The following is a 24213-nucleotide window of genomic DNA, read 5'->3' as shown; positions in this document are numbered from 1 at the left end:
CATTTGAACGGACTGTGCTTTTTAATTTACAATGACCTAAAATGCAATTAATGAACATTACTTCCGTGCCTTGAAATCTCAACTCTTATACACAAGTTCAGAGGTACATAATCTGGGATTGGCACACAGAGTAAAATAAAGTGAAAATATGATAGAATACATTTTCCTTAAGTTGCACTAACAACTATTTGCAATTCTCCCCAGGATATTTAATATATAAAAACAAGCTTAACTTTCAAATATTTGCAGTCATGATATATTTCTGATAAATGGCAATAGCTTACATGAGAGGTTTTTTTGAAAATAAATTTCTCTAATCTGCAGAGGAAACACATCTTAGCAACTGCTTGTGTAAATAAGTAGTATCCTTGAATTTCTAAGCCTTCTTAATTCACGAATGCACAGAATTACTCAGGCAGCTTTTCCTCCACCTCCCCATACTCAGTGCATATCACTTTTGGGCACAGAATAAAGAAAAGAGATAAGCAAACAGTTCTTCTTTTGTGGTAAAGCAAAACTTGGCTCAGTTACACAGATAATGGAAGGAAAAAAAAATATCATGGTTTTATTTTTTTATATATTTTCTTCAATTTATTAATAATCTTTTATATTTGTTTATTTATGGCTTTGAGCAAAGACAAAAAAAAATCTAACTCATCCCTGATCATACAATTATTGTAAGAACCAGATCTATAGTCTTCCCAGCAGCAGTAAGATCCAACCTTTTTCATTAATACATTTCATCTTGTACAGATGTGAGATCTCATACTTATGGGCCTACTTATGTACAGAGAAAATAGGTCACTTCTGAAACTAGCAATGGACCTTTATATTACAGGAATGTGAGTCATTTGTTTCTTAATCTAAGTATATATACATTCATACATACATATATATATATACGTATATAATTTTATACCCTGTACCATTTTTTTAAATTAACATACAAATCCTAGATATTGTCCACTCTATTACAAAGTCATTAAAAATTATTTATGGTTTCACTGAAAGACCATGTGAATTAATATTTCTTCATAGTGCTTAAAATAAAATAAAAATATATATAAAAATATTTTGCTACTAACCCCATTTCTCCTATTAAATGTAAACCTTAAACAGTTTTCAAGATCAGTATATGATCTTAATTAACTGACAGAATTTGTTAGCATTAAAATAATATAAGGGGTATTGTACTCATAAATAAATGGTCTTGCAGCGTATCCATAATGTTTGAGACACTTTTTTAAACAATCATTTCCCCATTTCCACTCCAGGTCACTTAAATTAATGGCAGCAGCATGTTAGTGGGTTAATTACATCGATCTTTACTGGTGAATGTGAGTCAGCAAAAAAAATGGACGATTTTAAAAAATTTTATTTGATGTACCACTTTAGTAAAAGGTATAACAGGCAGCACGGGTTCAAGCTCTGTTAGCTTTAGAGAATTTACTTGGCTCTCAAGTACATCTGGATTCACTGCATTACATAGTTTGTGATGTTATTTAATTCTTCCATGCATCATTAAACTCAGCATTGATGGGAAGAGGAGAACTCCTTTGCATCCATTTCCTTAACAGAGTCAGCTGGGTTTTAAGGAACAGAATATATGCTTGTATCATATCCATAATGCTGATTTTTCAGTGAGTTAAATTATGACACATTTAGTTTCAATCTCTATTTAATGTGACAAATCAGGCACAAACGATTACGAATTTTTTTTTCTTTTTTTTTTTTTGTGGATAAGATAATGTGAAGGTTTGAGCAAACAAAACAAAATGTTCACAAAACAGTATGCTTTAACCCTGCTTTCTGTCACCGTTTCCTTTCTGTTTTGAAGACATAAAAAATAATAAACCTCATACCTATGGGCTATGTTTGACACTACATGCCTTAGGATATACTAACCATTTAATTACAATATACACAGAGCAAATCGTGCATTTCCAGACAGACTTGATGCTATATTATATTTATTTTTGTAAATTAACACCACAGTCAACTACAAAACTACAGTGAAGACACAGAAAGCACCTGAAAGTCTAAATCAAGCTGTGGTTTACAAATAATCCTTTAAATGAAAAACCTCACTTCTAGACTTAAACCAGAGATTCAAAGTCAGCATTATAGGAATTTTAAGGTAGACACAATTAATGAATGGTTATTATTTTCTAAGATACCGTAAAGCCTTTTCCTACTGACCAAACCTATTTTTATTGTCTTTTTTTTTCCAAAGCATGCATGGAATAGTCTCAGATGCTATTGAGGGCAAGAAGAAGAAAAGTGATGGTATTGGTGAAGTACAAGCGATTTGCAGGATCAAGCGTACAATTTTGCATAAAACATTGCATGTAAAAGTAACACTGTAGGTTTTAAGCCATTGCATTACAATTTAACAGTTGTGTTGCACTTAGCTTTAACAAATTTTAAAACTGTAAATTTTGAAGTGAAAAGCGGAACCTAAATTCCTAAACAAAGACCTTGCAATGGTACACCACACAGCATCTATTTTTGCTTGGGTCTAAAAATTTATTTACAATGGAAATATTTAGTCTTTGAAAAGTCTTTAGCAGTGTGAAGATCAAAGTCCACCCAATTCTCAGACAACAGAAGGGTTGACATGCCATGAGGTTACAACCTATCTGGAGGAGTGCTAGTGCCTCCCTTTACACTGCATGTGTTTGCAATATAATTCTCTTCCAATCTAAATTCCAATGGATGGTGCTAACATATGAAATGCAATGTGAAATAACAAATGAATTCTTCACAAGAAATTAACAACATATGCGCAATAAATGAAGTAACAAAGGTTTCAGAATATCAGTCAGTGCTATGTGTTAGTTAAATTGATGGTTTTATTTCCTTTTTTTTTCCTTTTTTTAAATATACTTGTTTGAAGTTTGTTGTTGTGTTGACAGTTTCCCCATGAAAACAGCCAATCTCATAAACAGAGAAATCTGTTAGGCTGATTTTAAAGTCAACACATTAAAAATAAGTAATATTAGCGCTAATTTTAATTTTCTGCAATGGTTGCAAAAAAGGAAGACATGAACTCAAACAAGTTTTTTTAATTGCCTTTATATATATATATTTGGAGATATATATATATATAAAACTTTTACATTCGTTACATAGGGCAAAGCTGTCTAAATTATTTTTCTGATAGTAGACTGCTGGGGCACATTAGGAAACAGGCTAAAACAGTTCGGGGGATGGTGCTCGGTTTGTCGCAAGTCTATTGCTCACAGTCACCAGGGATCATAAGTTTGAGGCGAACCGCGGTTTGTCTCCCTCGGGCTCTGTGCTTAAGACTGTGGAAGAATCCCTTTGCAGCGGGGCCGCAGGCGGCGCGGCCCCGCGGTTCGGGGGGATGGCTCCCGAGGACATCTGCCGGAACAGCGAGACCCGCTGGGGCACGGTGGCCCGGCCGGCCGGGGGCACGCCGGGGCCCGGGGCGGGCTGCGGGAGGGAGGCGAGCGACTCCCCCACGGTGGGGTGAGGCCTGGCGATCAGGGTGGAGATCTCGTGGGGCAAGGAGGGCTGCGAGGCGGACAGCGGCCGCACCTCCCGCGTCAGGTTGGTGTTGTGGAGGGCCTGGGTGCTCTTGTGCACCTCGTTCTTCTGCGCGGCTCCCGGCGGCTGCTGCGCCGCCTGCGGCTGCTGTTGCTGCTGCTGCTGCTGCTGCTGCATGAGGGAGAGCTGCGAGGCGGTCGGCGAGGCGTACTGGAAAGTTCGGCCGGCCAGCGGGCTCTGTACCGGCGGGCTGCAGACGGCCGTGGTGTAGGAGCAGGGCGACAGGATGACAGCCTGTTGGGGCGGCTGCGTGCTGGGCGAGGGCGAGTGCAGGTTGGTGTGCGAGAGGCTGCTGCTGGTGTACACGGGAGGGGACTGCGTCCTGCCGCGCGACGACGAGGCCGAGGTGCTGGAGTTGAGGGCTGGCATCTGCTGCAGGCTCACCGGGGCGATGGTCTGCACCATCTCCCTGTCGTGCTTCACGATCTGCTTCAAGATCTCATTCTCCTGGTTGTTGAAGACGCCGGTGTTGAGGTCCTTCTGGAATTTCTGCAGCAGGATCGAGTTCTTCTTCCCTTCACAGAGAGGCAGAAGAGTTAGTGAGCCCGAGGTGCGGGGGCAGGGCCCCTCTCTGGCTTTGTGTTTCAGCACCCGTCGCTGAGGACTGTTTGTTGTAAAAGCCTCAGCAGGCAGCGGGTGGCTGAGCGGGCATCGCTCGGCCGCCAGCCCAGGGCAGGAGGGGGCTGTGCCACGCTGGCACTGCCGCAGGTCCCCGCGGCTGTGCTCCGCATGCAGCCCAGCCCGCCCGCGGCCCTCTCCGCACCGCGGGCCTTCGGAGCGCCGCCGCGCTCCGACACCTGGCCTTTGTCTGCCCCCTCACTTGCAGTTTACTGTTATTACTACAATTACATGTAAAAACCGTAATTTCCTGAACAACTGTCAGAAAAAGTCATCGTGCTCTGCACCTACATCATCTTTCTCGTTGCAAAACTGCCTGAATTTCCAGTAAACAGTTACATGTTTTAAAAGTACACCTGTCATCTAGCACATTTCTGTGAACTAGTTACTAGACATCGGTAGTAACCAGTGTTTTTAAGTGTTTGTGAACTAATATGAACTCGTGGATAATGTGACACCTGCTTGCACAGTGAAGACTGCTGTACACCATGACCTGATGTCTGCTTGATGGCTCACAGTGTCTGTAAGATGTAGACGCTATTCTGTCTGAGTCATCAAATGCTTGGGAACACAACGGCACTCAACTGCTCTCTTTTTTTTTTTTTTAATAAAACACTGCACTTCAAATGGGATTGCTGCTCCAAGAACAGACTGGAGCTTTAGTGCTAATATTTTTCAAGCACATATTACTTAGACTTGGACTGAAAGACGAATTGTCTTGCAAGACAAATTGTAGAAGTTTAATGCATTGAGTTGATGTGGAGAAATCCTCAGACAAATTTTCTGGAGAAGTTGAGGAAACAACACCAAACAGGACAAGTGACTTTTTTTTTTTTCCTTTTTCTTTTTTTTTTTACAGCTGTATTTTAAAATGAGTGCCAGTAATGATGATAATGATGAGTGCAATTCTCCTGTCTGAAACTTTGCTTTGCCTAGCATGTTCTGTTGGGAGGTCCCAAATACTGAAACAGCAAGTTGACACCTCCTGATTTGATAATCTGCTATACCCTTCTGCCTTTCACTTGTATATTATTGGACTGCTTTTCTGATTGCAGGCAGATCTGAGCAGTGCCAGCGTGCAGCCATCAGGGCTAGCAGTGCCCATGTTGTGAGAAAAATGAGAGCCCTGCTGCAAAGGATTAATTCACTTCAACAAACAATGGGTTTGTGAGTGCTGAGAGGCTTCAGCTCTTCCCAGCATTATAGATGTCATCTGTAAGCAATTTATTTAGGAAAATGTCATCTACTGCTCGTGACACAGCATAAATCCTATCAAGTGCTGAAGGCAGCAAAAGAAATCTACAGGATTAATAAATAATACTAATGATAATTAAAGTATGAAAAATAATCCTCAGAGGAGTACAAGACCTTTCTAAAACTCGGTGGGTTTTATTATTTAAAAGTGAGATTGCAAAATTCTTGTCTGCAGATATGTGTTATTTATAGATCAAGAAAACATTTACTGCAGCATAACAACAAAAAACTTTCAAAGAGGGCTTTTTTATCATGCAGCCCAAGGGAAAGAAAATGGATTTTAAGAATTAATCATATGCAAAAAAATGAAATAAATACCTATCCTGTCAAGTCTATCAATTGCCACGGTTTCGAAGGCCCTTCTCATCATGGGGTACTCTTCCAGGACCTCGTTGAAGTTGTCCACTGAGAGGGAGTACAGGCGGCAGTACGTGTCTGCTCGAACACTGGCAGTTCGACGGCCCTTGGTTAAAAGGCAGATCTCTGGGGAGAGAAACATTCAGCACCCATTGAAAACAAAGAAGTTACTGAACCATGTGAAACTTTAAAGGTAGAGATTGACTCTGTGCTAACAAGTAATAATTTAGTACTCAGCAGCAATTTTTCTATTTCTGCTTACATAAGCTTGCAGGGACAATTCTGAAGGTATTTGATTCTGTTTTTGCTACTCTGAAAAAAAAATTCATGTCCTTTAAGAGCCCTGCCTATAGGTTTTTTCAGTATGAACTCTGATTTTATGAAGCCTTTTTAAAATAGTGCTTCAGGTTCTAAGAAATGATCCATCAGCTGTCAAACACAGCTTGATGACTTTGATTAACCCAAGTGCTGAATTAATCCAGGGGATTCTATTGATTTTCTTTTAAATATACAGCTGCCATAGAGGACCAATCCCTTTAATCATTCACCAGATTTACTAAACTAATGCAATACATGATACCACAATATAATGATATTTGAATATAAGAGCTGTTCTGAGAAAAAAAATACTTGAAGCCTTCTATTGAACAGGCCTTCTATTTCCTTGATGTTTATGTCCTATGTATTTCAGGGAGAGAAAACTTACAACTTTTGACTTTTTTTTTCATTAGATTAAAAAGTGGAAATCATATGATTAGACTAGTAGCCTTTCTCTGCAAGTGCCCCCAACAGGAATTCATTGTTCTGGAACACTAGAAACTGAAGCTATGTGCAGAGTCCCAAGAGACAGCTCCAGCTTTTGACTTCTAATTCTTCCACCCAATGTATCAGGATGACTGCATGGAGGCCAAAGTCAGTGTCTGAGGCTTGGATCAGCAAAACATGTGGGGTAAAACATTTATTTACATTATTTAGATTAAAATACAGAAAATTAAAAAGTAATTTGCAAAAAGTAGTGTTTGAGTTCATCCCATTTTCAAACTGGGGACTACGAACACGCTTAGGAATATCAAGAATTCTTTAGCTGAAGCAGGGTGAGAGACAGTTTCCCTACTCAGTTCCAGCAGTCAAGGGCTGCAAGTTCATACTTCGTATTTGAAAACAAAAGTAGGAAACTGACTCCTACCTTGCTTTTTTGTCCATTACATACTCAATTTCAATCAAACCATCATTTTCAAGTGTGGAAAACCAACTAATAAATAATTCTGCAGACTTCAGTTCTACAATGTACCAACCTAGTTCTTGGTTTGGGTTTTTTTGCTGTATGTCTTTAAGAAATATATTTTTTATTAATCTAGAATATGAAGAACCTTTGTTTCATACTTCTTGAGGAATTTCCACATGCTATCTAACCCTGAAAGCTTAGGGGATAAGATGCTTAAATTACAGTGGATAAATCAAAGTAAATTAACATTCGACCAGTACTAGCACAGAATGTACTTAAACCCCAACAGCTTTGGGAAGAATTTATAGAGACTATTGGGAGAGTAAAGTACAGAATTTATAGAGAATGCTGGTAAGAGATTTGACCTAAAGTCCCTCACAAAACTTGATGCACATGAAAAAATGACAGTTTACTGTAAAGAACCAGCCAGGTATAACAGAAGTCAGTCCTTTCCTTTTCTCACTCCTAGCATAGCCTGACCTCTTCTCCTTAGATTGAACCCACTGCATTTTAGTTACAAGAGAAGGGCATTTTGCCCCAGGGGAGCAGTTAAGTGCAGACAATACTTGTTTTATTTCCTAAGATATTCTTTAAGTCTCACAAATAATAAAGTGTTATAATACATGGTTGAATTTAGAGAAAATTGTCCGGAAAGTTGGTGTGACTAATGATCACCTCTTGATTCTCAGCTCTCTTCAGTTAAAATTGCTGCAAACAATAAAGACATATAAATAGGTGTCTTCTGCTACTCTCAACAAATGCTTGAGTATAAAAAGTATCAAATGCCCCCCCAAAAAACAGCATCTCCTAAATCCCCATCATCCTGAAGAGTCTAGAAAAAATTAAAGTAGAGTTTTCATTATTAATAATCTTGACTACTGTATTTTGATTTCTTCAACAGAAAAATGTCAAGAAACCATAAGAGACAATGTTAGGCTTCATCACAGGACAATGGGACCGTAGAAGTCATGGATACTACTGCAACAAATATTTATTTTTTTTTCTTCATCTTCTTTCATCTTCTATTATGTTTTGTCAAGGTGAAGGGAAAAAAATGAAAACTATGATGTGCAGACTGTCGAATCACGACTTCTGGTTGAAGACTATAAGTCTGGAAGGCTTTTAATACCTGTAATCCTACTAGTTAGATAATATAATAAACAACGGGTCAGAAAAGATATGACAAATGTTCAGTGCCCATAAAATGGTCAGGGAGTGCTGCTGTGGAGCCTGCCTCCTCAGTAAGCAAAGACAGCTTTTTGTTCTCAACTCCAGTTGAATGGTCTGAACTATTGTTTTCTTACAGAAAAAATACTGTGAATGAATACCCACATACTGCATTTCCAGTGGTATTTCTTGACTGAATAGAACTGTATTATAGTCACTGATACATTATCTGTATTGCCTTGTAATATGTATCAATAGCATCATTTGTAGTTTGTTCATAAGACTAAAGTGTTTGCTAATTGTATGTGTTAATCTATCAGCTGTTTGTTTGGACAGACCTTCAAGCATAATCAGAAATAATATATGAAATATTCTTTATCGGGACCAGAGAGGAGGAACACAGAATACTGAAATGAGTTCCCATTAAACACTTGTGTTTATTTAAATAAAGCAGTGTTTGTTTTTAATGAAAATAATAAAGTAATGAAAAGAGCCATGACATATTTAAAATGAGCCTTAGTGGCATCAAGTACACCAGGTGCCCTTAACAATTACGCTCTCCTTGAAGTTCAATTGATTTAAATAGACTAGGAAATACAATAATAGCATAGGAGTGTGTAGTGGAACACAAAAGGCATAGACTATTTTTAAACAACTTGGCTAAACAAGGTGGTCTATTAGCATAAAAATAAAGTGTCAGCAGCATATTACTCACTAATATTACTATGTGCATTTGGCATGGTGCATTGCCTTCGTGCTGACACTGTCAGTGTGTCAAAAATTACTATCTTTCCTTTCCAAACAAAAGAATGTCTTAAATTCCAATTAAAAACTATGTATTAGGCTACAGTGAACCTGTAATTCAATTCTGAATGTAAATTTTACTTTAATCTCTATGGACAACTGTTACCTAGAACATTGTGAAACAAATGTCAGTCACTGCCCTAATGAAAAGTGACTGTTTGAAAACAAAGAATGATGCTAAAAACATTTATTTGTTCTTACAGTCCATGCCTAATGCAAATTTAATTAATTCCTTTGTGAAAATCATAATTTGTGGTCTGCTATGATCAAGTCTTTCCCATGTAAAAAGACAGCCCTCAAAATAATAATAAGAAATGGGCTAAAATATAGTGTACTTTCTGCTATGAAGACTCTAACTGAAAAGTGCAATGATAAAAGTTTAAAGCTAACCTTGTTCTGAAAGTTGTAATAATCAAAATTGATCACCAGCATTCCAGTTGCACACCTATGTGGGACGTGGCTGAGTGATAGAGTAGTTAGTGCTGCATTAACAATTGTACTCAATGATCCAAAGGTCTTTTCAATCTAAGTGGTTCTATGATTCTATGGCAGGATTTCAGCAAAAGCTGGATCAGGTTCAATTTTTGGAACACTGTGAATTTGTAAAGTAGCTTGCCTGTATCAGTTTCTCATAAAACAGGGAATGCATAGGTTGTGTTTTACTATTGCATTAATGTGACAGAGCACTCTGCATATCTGAAAGACAGCAATAAGCAAAGCTGATTTCAGGAGAATCTGAATGAGGTGAGTGACATAGCCCACAGGATGAATTTTAAAGAACAGGAATAATAGGTCATTTGTAAGGATCAAGTTTTGATCCCAACTGAAACCAGGTTCATTGTTCTTATGGACTGTACTGATATGCCACTGTAGGTGATAATTTTTAGCCCTCCCCTGTTGCTACATGATGCCTAAACACCTTTTTCTTTGAGAAAATAAGGATGTGGGCATGTATATGTAAATGTATTATGTATTAATCTCCTTCACATCCATGTATATGGATATGGGGGAGATTAATCACTAGTACCATGAATGACGTTGATCTCTTCATTAGTCTTTGCTGGATGGGTATGTATCTACTGGCCATCCTAGCAACAACTTCTGGTTTCCATTTTATACAGAAAATTTTTAGATAGGAAAATTCCTTTTTCACTCTGAGAAGCAGTATAGTTTCTGTGAGAGTGTATAATTGTCCATTCATCATCTATTGATTTTGCATATCAGTTACATTCCAGATGTAATTACTCTACTTCATATGTCACATTAACATTTGACTAGAGAAAATCTACAGAAAAAATGTGCGCACCAACAGTAAACTGTGTTGATAAAGATAAGTTATGAGTCCAGTAGTTAGCAAGTTCACTGAAGGACACCAAACCAGTCATGTCTCCATGGACCATATTTCTTAGCTTAGGATGTTACATTGTATAAACAAAATTCCTACAATGAATTATTGTATGTATATCTTTGTCTTGCAAGGACACAAGTTCAGTTTACTAGGTGCAGAAATTAAATTTGTGTAGTAATGAATGAATGAATTCAACAGTATTTCAGCTATAGTGTCTATATTAAAAGCAACTAAAATCACTTAGCAGTTTTTATACCTTTCTGTCCCCTTCCAAAGCTGTATGATTTCCCATAATTTGTTAGATTAAACATTACAGGATCTAGTGAGAGGTCATTCCAACTGAGGACAGCTGACTACTGTTTCAGTTTCTCAACAGCAAACTTGTTCTTGTCGAGGGTATATAGGTTACTGTGTGTGCTGTCAGCTGTTCAGGCTGATTACTCCCAGCAGCAGAAGAAAGATGGAAAGTCACAGTAATTCAAAAGCTTGGGTCAGTCAGTCAAACTGACTTGGGAATGTTTTTTAAGAACAGGACAGTGGATTAGAATTGAGTTTATTTTATAAAGAGCAATGAGTTACTAAACTACCATAGACAAAACTTCTCTGTCCAAGTACTCTTTCCATCCTCCCATCTCATAAGACTTCAGAGTAAGCTTCCCAGAACCATGGCTATCCTTATTTTCCAACAGCTCTTCATAACAGCAGCTCCTTGGCATGCTACAAAGATTGATAGTTCTTTACTTCTTTCATGCAGCTGAAGTTGTCTACTAAGCAGAAACTAGCTAATATGGGCACTTTCTTGCTGTGCCAGTCACAGCAAGGGGCTTTCCCTTTAGGAAAGGACTATATGAACTTCAAGAAAGGTAAAAAAAAAAAAAAAAAAAAAAATCAGTAAGCTTCTAGGCATCCCAATCTTTCAGAAATTGAGTGATTTTCCAGTTTCATTCGACTTGAGCATCTTCCATATAGAAAACAAGAAGAAGCTGTTTCATATGATAATGTTACTTTAACATAAGCATCTGCACTTCTGTTTTCTTATTCTTTATTAAACTCTGGAAAATGTGAAATACGTTTATCTATAATTTTCCCCATTTTTAATGTGTTCTTTTTATCTTTCAGTATATTATTGCTAGTGTACACAATGGTAAACGCAGACATATGATGCTTTTTTTTTTTAATAGTTACTAAAATAACTACCACCAGGTCTTACAATTACTCAGAATGCAGTTTGATGCAATTAAATGAATTTCAGTAATCTGTGTTCTAAAAAATTCAATCCTGCATTTAAGAAATCCTAAAATACTGCTCAAGAGGAACATTTCTGCAGCAAGGGAGAAAGCTAAAGGAGAACAGAAAATTGAGATAATTCCTGCCTTTTACAGACAGATTTGTAATCTGGACTGTCCAAAAGGAAACTATGCAAAAACTGCCACTTTTGCCACCATGTTTACACTAAATACGGAATTGCAGACAAGTCAGTTTCAGTTAGGAGATACAGCCTGCATGACCTCTTCATTTAAAATATGACAGTAATAATTGCCTGTTGAGTTGTTTCAGATATCTGCGTTCATCCGTTGGAGAGAGGGTTCATAAAAGAGCCTGGATACATAACTGAGAAGTTACTGATTTGAAGAGGGGCTGGAAATGGCTGATTGGAATGAAAATCAACTTCTGTAATATCCCATCTCCAGTCTTATCACTTTTTAAACTATTTACCTGAACTTATTTTAAATATATATTTGTAATTTGTGATAGCTGTTACCCTTATGAATCATCCTATTAAAAAATCCAACCAAAAAAATAACAAAAAAACCCCAAAATTCCCCAGACAAAAACCACATATGTTAGTTTAGCTGACCTTTTTATTGCCTGTTTGTAGTAATTTGAAATTTCTGTCTCTGAAGACTGACACCTGAGCTCTCCGCATGTTCATAGTTTAATTAATAGTATTTTATTTAATTTAACGTAACAATAGCAAAAAGAGATAGCAAAAATTTACTTAGGAAAAAAATATTCATTTTAAAGGAGTGCCTACATTTAATTGACCAAAACTTTGATAGAATTTATAGACAAATACTTATTTAAAAGAAAACCATTTAATATTTTTTTAGGGTTTGCTAACAACCCTGAGAGTATATTCCTTTCCCTACCTAGATACAAATGTGTCTTTTGTGCCACTTAGCTAGGAGAAACCAGTTTCTTATCTTAATAAAAAGTGGCAAGTTATCTGAGCAGGAACTTTTTATTTTTCATCCTGACCTCTCTTTGCTTTCTTCCATGTGCAGGTTCTGAAAATAGCTGTGGCCAAGTTTTCATTACTAGTGCAGACAAAAGCCAGTAACAGAAAGACAGAATCACTGAGGTTGGAAAAGACCTCCAAGACCATCAAGTCTGACCTTTAACTGAACAGCACCCTGTCAGCCAGACCCTGGCACTGAGTGCCACATCTAGACTTATGAACATTTCTAACATCCTGACTATTTTCCCATGTTCTATCAAATTCTTCTAAGAAAGGTCTGTATGACAGAACAGAGGGTTAGGGTACTTTTATAAAATAGAAATAAAAGTGCATATTTTGTCTTCAATGCTATTTATAACAGAGCATCCATATGTTTTTCTTCTAATTTATTTAAGCATTCTTTCTACAAAGAGTGATTTAGATAGTCTATTTATTACCTTGTAAAAGCTCACAACATTACAGATAATAATTTCATATGCTTTTAAAAATTAATAATTAAGCTAAGGTTCTAAGATGATATGCCTAAGCACAGATTTAGCTTCCATACTCACTGTGTCAAAGGCCAAAAGTGATTTTATGTAATTCATTTACTCCTACTTTTATTCTGACAGATGCTTACTGCCTATTGAAAAAAAAAACCTTAGTTCCTTATGTATTCAGTGGTATGCTCTTGTAATCTTGAGTTTGGCAAACAATAACAGTTACAATTTAAACTATTCAACTTGAATTGAAGTTGACTGTAAAAATATTGTACTTCTTTTCATTAAATTATTAAAAAAATATCAGAGACTGTCGGTTCTGAATTAAATATTTAGATTAAATATTTAATCTAAACTCAAATATTTATTTAAAACTTTATTGTGTGAAATTGAAGGTGCTTGGAAAATCTTCTGCTTTATCTGTGTTGACCACATTTGATTTCCAAGGCATGCTATGTCATATTTTACTTGTGTCTAGTTATATAAAGTTTAAATTAAAAATGTATGCTGTTAATGAATTAGCAGATTTATAATTATAATTTATTTATGCTTTTAGATTGAAAGATTTTACTTATGTTATTATTATGAATACTGTTAAATTTATATTTATGTTTGCTAACTAATAAAACTCCTAAACCCAAATCAGCTTCTACCTTTTAGAATGGAAGAGTAAGTTATTTTCATTCTATCTTCCTAAAAATTCTCTTGCATTTTTAAAAAAAAATTAATTGGTTTGGTTAGTAGGAAGTCCTTCTGACTGATTATTATTTTCCATATAAAATGTGGTGTCAAAAGAACAACACAATACTTTTTGGTCAACAAGAAATTATGCAATATTATGAGGACTATTGCATATTACGTAGGCTCAAAATGGCAGATTAGTCTGTGCCAAAAAAATATTTAATTTTTAGGCCCTCTTGCAGACAATATTTTTAGAAAAATGTTCTATACTGTTCAGCTGAAAAACGTTTTTACAAACGAGTTGGCATGGAGATGTGGAGATCCTGCTCCCTTAAAGCATTTAATTATGTCCCTGCTATTAAGAATTCAAATAATCACACCTCAGTAGGGCTACTTATAATTAACTATCTAGATTATAGTATGAATATTGAAAGACCTAATCCACCACTACCTTGAATAAGGGATAGCCATATGCAGTATTTTTGCAAAATGTAAAATTATAAATCATATTATATAGTGTCCATATGTAAAGCACTTTTACAGATTTTTTCCTATTTATAATCAGTATTATACTGCAAATCTTTTAAAGTATTCTATCAAAAGGAAGCACCTAGAGTGTAACCAGAAAAAAATAAGTGGGAAAATATAATCTAAAGTGACTCAACATTTCCCATGGTATTATTTTCCACTGCACTGGTCTAAAATATACTGACAGTTACTGTTCCGAAAAGGGGAAAAGCTCCATAAATAATAGGTAGGTCAAAGAAGTTCTGTCTAATTGGCCTTCTACAAGCTGAAGCAAATGCAAAATAGAGTTTATTAGAATTTAAAGTACAGAAGGGTAAATGTTAAAACTGCATTAAATAATTTAAGCAAAATAAAACATTTAAAATTGAAAGTATTTCATGAACTACATGTTACAAAAAGTAAACCAAAAAAGAAAAGATGCTGTAATATGTCTCTGGGACATTGTCTGGGAAGATGGCAATGAGAATCTGGTTTCTAGATAGATTTGCTAGATGAATGATGACATGAAGCACAGATAGTGATATCTGCCTTTGAGTAAGTAAAATAAAACATGTATTTGTCTTCTGTTACAAGGAGATAGGTCAAAACAGTTTCATATTCACACACAGTAACACTCATATATACCTCTCATAATTTTTTTTTTTTTTAATCACATTCATTTCTTCATGTTCAACATACCTGGAAGTTGATAGGGAAAAAAAATTATCAGTATCAGTTTTAGTTAGTCTAAAAATTGATTTATCTACTGATACCAATTGGCATGATACCATTGGGATTTTCAGTGGGGGAAAAAACAATGGGGAGCGGAATCTGCAATGGATACATCAAAAATTGGGCAGTGTGAATTACTGCAAACTTATCTACTGGAATCAGGAAACTCCTTCAACTAACAAAACCTCCATGGGGCCTCCCAAACCTAATTAATAAAAATATATCTGCACTTCCTAAACCCTAAGTTTGGATTTCCCTAGCAATATTTGGATTTCCCTAGCAATTCCTTCAGCTCTAACACAGTATCTGTTAAAAACAGAAAAAAGGGTTAAATTTCCAGGAACATATGTCTGGGCTGCTGCATGAAGGAAAGCCTGTGTAAACACAGGTGGGAAAACAGATGGAGAAAGGAAAAGATAGCAGGGAGACCAGTCTTATCTTGTGTCCTTTGTGGTTGAGAGGAATTTTGCCAGTGACTACAGAAAAGAGCAGGATGAGACCACAGTGAACAATCAGGCCTCTGTCCACCAGTGAGTAAGCAAATGAAGTAACAGCAGAGTCCTGAATGTGTTCCCAGAAATCCTCCTTTGAGTAAGCTGTGCTGAGCTGTACTGGTTGGGCAGTGGATTTAGTCCTTTCTTCTCCTCTTCGTAGGCCTGTCAGCCCCACTCTAACACCAGTTCATGGAGGCAGCTCAGCAAGTGCTTAAATAAACCAGGACTACCTGTGGTGAGTAACTCCTCTGGCTCTGATTCTGACAGGGCTGGCAGCTGACGGGGCACAGGACCTCATGAAACCAGTCCTGCTTATCAAAGTCCTTTGCACTAGCTTTGGGACAGCTTAAAACTTTTATATTTGCTGGGGTAACAATCTCAGGCAAGTTATCAATGGTTGAAAGCTGCTTTTCCACTTGGCTCTCCAGGCAGGAGCCTGCCATCTGTAGCTGAGTGCATGGGAACACCATCTGACTGACTCTGGGGTGAGGGATGTGCAGAGAAGTGGAGGGTCACCAGGTATCAGGGAGCAGAAGGCCTTTCCAGAAGGGAAGGAGAAGTTGCAGGGCCTGATCTTACTGAAGTCATGACTGAAGTAGCCTTAAGACCCATACATCTGAGTAAGAGGAAGGAGATAATTGGAAAGGCTTTATTGTAAAGCAAACATCTCTTTAGTTTATTACACTACTGCATGTTTGATAATTAATGTCTGATTAATTATCAGAGATTTTGAATTACCAACTTATATAATATTATTATGGAGTGTTTCTGAAACAATTTTCCAAAGCAAAAATCAGAATATTCACACAGCAGTGGTAGTACATCAGTTTCTATCAATATGTATTGGTACAGGTAAATTAGATTAGTATTATGTTCATTAGATATGTTAATAATTCTGCTCTGGAAAGTCCCAGTAACTGATGAATTAATCTCTTCTATAAGCAAATGACTCATATTCTTGTGCTTCACCTCAGAAGATGTCAAAATCTTTTCATTTTGCTTATTTTGTATGTATAGTGAAGAATTAATACACAATGTTCAGTAATTCCTCCAGTCGCAAGAAGAGCAATTTCTAATCCAGTCACCTGGTACTGAGAGGAAAAGGTTCAAGAAGCTTGAAATCTGGCAATTTCCTTCCTACCATTTATTACTAGTATTATATCATAAATGAGTTTGAACTGCCAAGATATTAAAGAGAAAGACAAATGTGCACTGAGACAGAGAAAGCAAAAATGGGGGAGCTGTCATTATCCACTGCTGTGTACTTTGTATTTTCAGTATTGTAAACTGTAGATACTCAGGACCAGGGACAAGATGACAAGAAAATTAAACGACTTCATAATCACAACATCCTCAAAATACAATTGCTTACATTTTTCACCTGCCTCCTGATTTTTATTCTCCATCCAAGGAAGCTGAGTTCAAGTGTGTCAATCTCAAGTTTTCAGTTCAGCTTAAGTGCAAACACATGTGCAGTCAGGTTTTCCAACTCGCTATTCGAAAGGGATAGGTGTTAGCACCTTCCCACTCTTTTCCAGCTTCTGGAGGTTGTTCAGATCTGTGCTTGCTGCTTGCGTTTTCCTCCCTTTCCCATCAGTCTCATGTCCAGGATGTTCCCCTGCACTGTCAGCTGCTCTTTCTCCCATTTATTTGCACCACTCACAACCTGACTCCTACCCACAGAGTTCTCTCTCTGTTGACATCTATATCGCTCCCCACGCTCTTCCCTACAGTTCTGTCCTATGTGTTAACATAGTCCGTACCATGCATTCATTCTCTCCTGACCTTCACTCACATGTCACTAACCATACAGGCAACTAGATCATAATTCTTTGGACAAAGAATTGTTTGTATGGTCACATCCTGAGGGCACTAGTCAATGGTTCAGAGTCCTGATGGATATCAGTGACAAGTGGTGTCCCTCAGGGATCCATACTGGGACCAGTCTTGTGTAGTGTCTTCATTAATGAAATAAATTAAGGAATTGAGAGCACTCTCAGCAAATTTGTAATGAATCCAAACTGAGCACTGCAGTTGACACTTCTGAAGGATGTGATGCCATCCAGAGGGACCTGGACAAGCTCAAGAAGTGGCCCTTGGGAATCTGATGAGGTTTAACAAGGCCAAGTGCTGGTGCTGCACCTGGGTAGGAACCCCTGGAATCAGCACAGGCTGGTCATGAGCAGCCCCAGAGCAGCCCTGCCCAGAAGGACTTGGGGGTGCTGTGGGTGAGAGGCTGCACATGCCCTGCCATGGCACTCCCAGCCCAGAGAGCCAAACGTGTCCTGGGCTGCATCCAGAGCCCCGTGGGCAGCAGGGCAGGGAGGGGATTCTGCCCCTCTGCTCTGCTCTGCTGAGACCCACCTGGAGCACTTCATCCAGAGCTGGGGTCTCCAAGACAGGAAGGACTTGGACCTATTGGAACAAATCCAGAGGAGGCCAAGATGATCAGAAGGCTGGAGCCCCTCTCCAGTAAGGCAAGGCTGACAGAATTAGGTTTTTTTCTGCCAGGAAAAGAGAAGGCTTAGAGGTGACCTAATTGAGATCCTCTGGTACCTGAAAGGAGTCTCCAAGAAAGACAGAGAGAGACTTTTTAAGGAAGCGTGTGGTGAAAGGACAAGGGGAAATGGCTTAAACTACTTAAAAAGTAGAAATGACTACATAACTGCATAGTATAATGAAAAGTAGTTTCATGTATTCTTCCTTGTCTAATTCCTGTCCCTTTTATAAAAAAGGGAAACAGAATAGATTTACATTAGACATCAAGAAAAAATTCTTTACAGTGAGAGTGGTCAGGCACTGGCACAGCTTGCCCAGAGAGGATGTGGATGCACCGTCCCTGGAAGTGTTCAAGGATGAACACTTGGATGGGGCTCTTAGCAACCTGGTCTAGTGAGAGGTGCCCCTGACCATGGTGGGGGGAGCAGAAGTAGATGATGTTAAACATCCTTTTAACTCAAGCCATTTTATGTTTCTATGATTCCATGGTAATTTCCGTTGAGGGCAACGTTATTTCCTGCCATATGAAAACTCTGTCAGTGTCAGAAGTTTCTCTTGTACTTTACAAGGAAAAGATGCATCTAACTGCTATGCTGATAGTGGCAGCAATTCCATTTTAATAATGGGGAACTAGGAGCAAAATTTCTAATAATGGGGAACTATTACCAAACAGAAAGCAAAAAATTAAGGAGGGCATAAAAAATCTACCAATGTTTAAAAAAACAAGATATAGTTCAATTAAAAACAAATCCAATAAAAGCCACTATAGAGTATTAAAATCCCATGATTCTTCACTGCTAACTGTGGCTTACATAATTTCATTGAAGTAGAAATGACTACATAACTGCATAGTATAATGAAAAGTAGTTTCATGTATTCTTCCTTGTCTAATTCCTGTCCCTTTTATAAAAATTCAGATGAGCATACCATGAATATGGTAGGGGGAATATGGCCTATTGAAAAGGATAGTACCAGAAACTGCTTTCAAATTCCTACTAGCACTTGGAGGAGATATGTAGGATGATAATGCCCTTCAACCAGCAGTCTAAAAAAACCCCACTTATTGGGATGAAAAAGAGCATCCTACACACTGCGGGGCTAAAAATTGCTCCTGCACACAAAGTTCAAGAAGATTACATTTATGGACAAACATGAAGGTCAAGGGACAGAAGGCTCTTCCCACAGAAATACCAGGGAATAAACCACAAGATCTTTGTGGTTACATTATTGTATTCACTCCTTCCCTCCCCAAAGGAGAAACCAGTGGGCACAGATGAGGAAGGAGGCAGACAGTAGTCAAGCCCAGATCTTTCTATTGCCACCCCTTTGCATGTCCCTGTCCTAGGGTGATGTTATGATGCTTGTATCCCGGTCGTCCATTCTGTTTATGTTGGACATTATATTCTGTGCCTTCAGGACTGGCTCTGAGAGTGAAGGAGGGGAGAAGAAGAAGAAGCAGCAGCACAGAGTTTGTTATCAGGGACTGCACTCAGCCCTCCACATTCTGCTGGATTGTGCTGTCTGGGCACACACGGAGCAGAACAGAGCCCTCCTTTCCTTTTTAGTTAGTTTAGCTACATGAGGCAGAGGAGTTCCCTGGACTGTTTTTCTTCCCCTTTTCTTGGAACTGTTCGAACCTGCTCCGGACTGGGACCCGGGGGAGCACCGAGAGCTCTCACTTTGTGGCCCACGGGGGCAGTGGCCATTCCCAGTGCCAGAGGGACTGATAACAGAGCGACCACCCACCGGAGAGACTTTCTGAGCTTGTCATCTCTTCAGAGCCGTGAAAGAGTTTTGTCATCCGGTATTGTTCATTTTGTGTGCTGGGGAGTGCTTTGCCTGTTTAAATAAACAGGTTTTTTTCCACTTCTCTCTGAGGAAATTTTTCCCCTAACTGGTTGGGGGGAGGGGCCGTGTGGGTTTGCGTTCTGGGGGGAGCCCCTTTTGGAGGTTTTCTCCCAAATTTGCCCTAAACCGGGACAGTCCCTCAAAAATGAACAAAAAGTGTACAGCAGAGGTGTAATCTGATTCATCTGTTCCACTGGTGGTTATCCAGGCATATTCTTTTTGAGAAGAATTACCAACCAATTGTAAGGTTTATTTGGTTTCCTATTAGACCAGATCTAAGCCTGTTTTGAATTAAAAACAAAGATCAGGCAAGAGAATTTAAATGTTCCACACCAGTCCTCAAACCTCAGGATATTTCCTCTTTTTTACTGCAACTTTTGGTTTTCCAGGCTTTCATTCTCCCCACAGTCTCTATTCAAGTCATTCCCAAATACTCATGATTCTGCTTTGGTTCCTCTTAAATCTTGGCTTTCACACAAATCTCCAGTTCTCCCACAACTTAAGTGTAGTTTTTTTTTAACTGGTAAGTTTTTTTACCTAAATTGTTTTCCTGATATAATGTTGTTAGCACAGAAATATTTTGCAAGTAAAGAGTTTTGTTTTCCAAATCCAAGGCAGGATGCTGGTGAAACCCTGCACTGTTCTGGAGGTGAGCCTGCAAATCTCTCCAGAGCCAAGGTCCCCAGGTAACTCAGCTCTGGGACATACCTGACAGACAGAAGTTAGCATCTCTGAGCTGGGACGAGGAACTTTCAAAACATAAGATGTTTAAAAATTAAAAAATTATCTGTTTAGGCATGGCACCCTGTCACTTGCATGCCCTTTACTTGCTTTTGGGAGCTCAGGTGTTGATGTGGATGTATTGTGTCAGACCTGGGAGCTAAACAGATCAGTTGTTACAAGTAGCATTTTAAACATAGTGTCTGCTTCAGATTTATCATGTGCCCTTTAAGCAAAAAATGGGGTTATTGGTTTTAGGATTTGAATGCAGCCTTGACCTTCCAGTTTATTATTTTATCCCTATGCAATATTTCTTGTGTCTGCTTTGGTCAGGCAGCTTTACTCAGATTCTGATACACACTTCAGGGAAAGTCGGTATTCTCCAGAGAGATGACAATTTTAGAACTGTTTTTTATTTTCTCCTTTGAGAAGCCAAACCTTTTCAATTCCTATATATCTGATTGGCAGTTTGTTTTCTCTCTTTTCAGCTGCAGTCATAGAATTCTAAAATCATAGAATGGTTTGAGTCATAAGGGACATTAAGGATCATCTAGTGCCAATGCCCTTGCCATGCGTGACATTCACTAGATCAGGTTGCTCAGGGCCCAATCCAGACTGGCCTCAAACATGTCCGTGGACAGGGCATCCACAGCTCCTCTGATCCAGATAGGTCTTTTTTCTCCCCAGCTGGAAATACACTTCTGGAAATTCACAATATATGGTGTTTTGCTACAACAGGTCTGAGCTACGTCACTCTGGATCTTGGGGCATTTCCTCTCTCAGGCTGTCTCTCCCTGTGCACTTTTTTCATCTCTCCTCACTCCTCCATGTTACAGCAGCAGCTATTACCTTCTGTTTGCCCCAGCAGGCTTTGGATGCATTACCACCCATTTCTGCAACACCTGTCTCATCCCAGCTGCAGTTTGGATGAGCAAAAGCGCTTTGGTATGCAGTGTAGTAAGCTCCTGTGTGTCTGGATATTGCAGCTAGCTTATTTTTTGTCTGCATTCCTGTTAAGAAGGGTAGCAGTTGAATAGGATGAGCTAAATAGTTGTTTGCACTGCAACAACAGGCTGACAGTTATGTAAAATACTTTCATGCGCAATCTCCTCTGATCCTCTGCTGGTTCAGAGGAGTATTATGGCCAGATTCAGCACGGAGGCTCTTGCAAACACATTTTCATAAACTAGGGCACTGCTAAGCATAGAGGAGACCAAGACCAAAGTTGCACTGTTTTTTCATCCTCAGCATTTACCTTTTCTTTCTAGTTAATCTCCTGTCTTCAGCATCTACAGTTTAATCCTGTGGGATAAGCACAAGACCTCTTTACCAAAGTGCTTCTACAAATACTGGTGATACAAATCACCTTGCAGAGGCTACTTCGAAGTGACAAGGTCTTCTGGCCAGATCAGTAGGAGTTGCTTTAGCGTATTATTCTAAAATGGGATTAGTTAAGTAACTCTATAGCCCAATTGAAACGCTGAGCCCAATTCACTTTTCTTAGCTGCCCCCTTCTCTATACCAACTAAGTGGCACTGATTAGGCTTTCAATTGAGAATTTTCTGATAGGCTTTCAGGTCAGTTATGGGATCATTTAATGGAATTCAACAGCAAATTAATACAATGGCCAGCTAACTGTAAATAACTCTCATGAGCAGCAGTGGTGCACACACAAATATTCAAGCAGCTTCTGAAAACCAGTCTTTCTGCTGCTTGTGGAAGCAGACACCTATTCTATTGCACAAAGATAATTTACAGTCATGGGGAAAAACTATATTGTATCATCAATTATGATGTGTAAGAAAAGCAGTTGCTTTCATCAAGATATATTCAGATGCCTTCATCTAAGCAAATAACTATTTTTCATTAGGATTACCAGCTTAATTTAATTAGGATTAAAATTAATGCCTGATTTTTATAAATATACATCTGTTAGAGAGGTACCTAGTCAAACAGGAAGTCCAGTTTCTCCTAGTATATATTGTCAGGATAAACATTGATGTGTGGTAAATTCAGTGAAAAAGCACTAATAACATGCTGAAATATGAATGAATTGCAAAATATCCCATGTAAATAATGCTCTTATATTCAATGCTAATTTTGCAATTCTTGCTATGATTTTTACCATCATATTTATTTTTTTATTAGTCTTTTTTAAAGATTATTCTTTTTTAAGGATTATTTCTGTCAATTCTACCTTTGAAAAGCTATAAAATAACTATGAAAATTATTAAATTTTTATTAAACTATTTTCTGTTAAATAACAGCAATTTTAATTCAAAATAACTTCAAAATTCTGGAAAGTCATTTTGCGTTTGTAACAGCTGTCCTCACAACAGTAAGCAGACTCTGAATGTTTTGTTCAGAAATATTTTGCACACTTCACTGAGGTTTGAATTGTCTAGGCAAGTGACTCTTAGTTAAGACTTATTCAAAAGTCTCTTTTTATCTGTTATCTGTACATGCTTTCTTTTAGTGTATTCACTCCAGTGTAATCATTCATTTTTTTCCTACTCACCTCCAAAGTAAGAGCCATCTGTGAGCTTCAGCTCCTTATTGGACTTGGTGATGACACCAGCAACACCATGTTGAATGAAATACATCTTCTTACCCACGGCCCCTTCTCGGATAATGTAATCTCCAGGCTGGAACACCTCAAATCTCAGTTTGCTTAGCATGGCAGTCACAAAATTTGGGTCTGCATTAGCAAAAAGAGGCATTGTAGCCACCAGCTTCCGACAGTTGAAGTTGACAATCTCCTAAGTGGGAAGGAAACATCATGATAATAATGGTCAGTAAATATGTTCAATATAATGGGCTTTGAAAAAAAGATATTCTGCTTTCTTAATAAAGAATTTCTTTATACTCATACTGGACTTTTCCATGTCTCTGTGCTTACTTTATAACATATTTAAATCTGTTTCTTTTGAAGTGATTGAAACAAAAGTGCAGTCTGACTTGTATTTCTAAGGTTAAAGGTTGTCTTCCTCTGGTGACTTTCACATGTTATTTATTATTCCCATTGGAGTTTAAGAGGACAATGTGACAAAAAGGTAAAAATTAAATAGGAATTACACTGCTTGACAACCAGATTGGCTGTTGCAATAACTATATTAAGTGATGAAATTATGCAAGCCCTGTGTTTCCAAATGTTACACCATCTTTCTGTTTTGAACATATCTAGTGGTAATATAAATATATATTACAGTTCTATAGTTAAAATCAACAGGAAAATTTCCTGCACAGTTTTGAATTAATTTTATAAACACAGACACATACATTTCTGCCGTTTAAAGAGATTTGTATAAAGTAGGCCCCTATATGCAGAAAGCACTACTATTTTCCTAGGGCCTTAAGGATTTCTCCTAGCAAGGAGAAACAGCATTTATATTTACAGAGCACACACACTATGAGCTCATCTGCGTGAAAAGAATAGTACTAAAAAAAGTTGTAAATGTTGTACTTGCTTTAAATAAATAAAAACAAATCCTATGAACAATTTATGAAATATTTTCAAGCTCATGCTTGCAGACCTTATGTTGTCTTGGGAAATTAACATGGTCAGTTGCCATTACAGATTTAACATTGTATTGAAAAACTGAGACTAATCAGTATTGCACATGGAGAGTGGCTCAGGCAGGCAACATCTACTGAGGTAGCAAACCCGACAT

At 38.0% G+C, this 24213-nt stretch overlaps 1 protein-coding gene and 2 long non-coding RNA genes across 3 annotated transcripts in view; 2 read left to right on the top strand and 1 right to left on the bottom strand.

Moving 5' to 3' along the window:
* Nucleotides 1-568: 568 nt before the first annotated feature.
* Nucleotides 569-24213, bottom strand: part of HCN1 (hyperpolarization activated cyclic nucleotide gated potassium channel 1) — a 194314-nt gene continuing 170669 nt past the window's right edge. Inside the window, exons 6-8 of the mRNA XM_059873869.1 lie at nt 23061-23301; nt 5761-5925; nt 569-4085 (exon numbers count right to left, since the gene is read on the bottom strand). Coding sequence (XP_059729852.1) covers nt 3256-4085; nt 5761-5925; nt 23061-23301 — 1236 coding nt within the window. The 3' untranslated portion in view covers nt 569-3255. The remainder of the gene's footprint in view (nt 4086-5760; nt 5926-23060; nt 23302-24213) is intronic.
* Nucleotides 5852-13275, top strand: LOC132341813 (uncharacterized). The gene is made up of 3 exons (XR_009490323.1): nt 5852-5992; nt 6580-6748; nt 7926-13275. It is a non-coding gene; the product is annotated as an uncharacterized LOC132341813 (long non-coding RNA).
* On the top strand, nt 15540-23418 carry LOC132341811 (uncharacterized). The gene is made up of 2 exons (XR_009490318.1): nt 15540-15710; nt 19391-23418. It is a non-coding gene; the product is annotated as an uncharacterized LOC132341811 (long non-coding RNA).

This window comes from Haemorhous mexicanus, chromosome Z (assembly GCF_027477595.1).
Source record: "Haemorhous mexicanus isolate bHaeMex1 chromosome Z, bHaeMex1.pri, whole genome shotgun sequence".
Classification (NCBI taxonomy): Eukaryota; Metazoa; Chordata; class Aves; order Passeriformes; family Fringillidae; genus Haemorhous; species Haemorhous mexicanus.
Note: the sequence above shows the minus strand (reverse complement) of the source record. Positions and strands in the feature narration are given on the sequence as shown.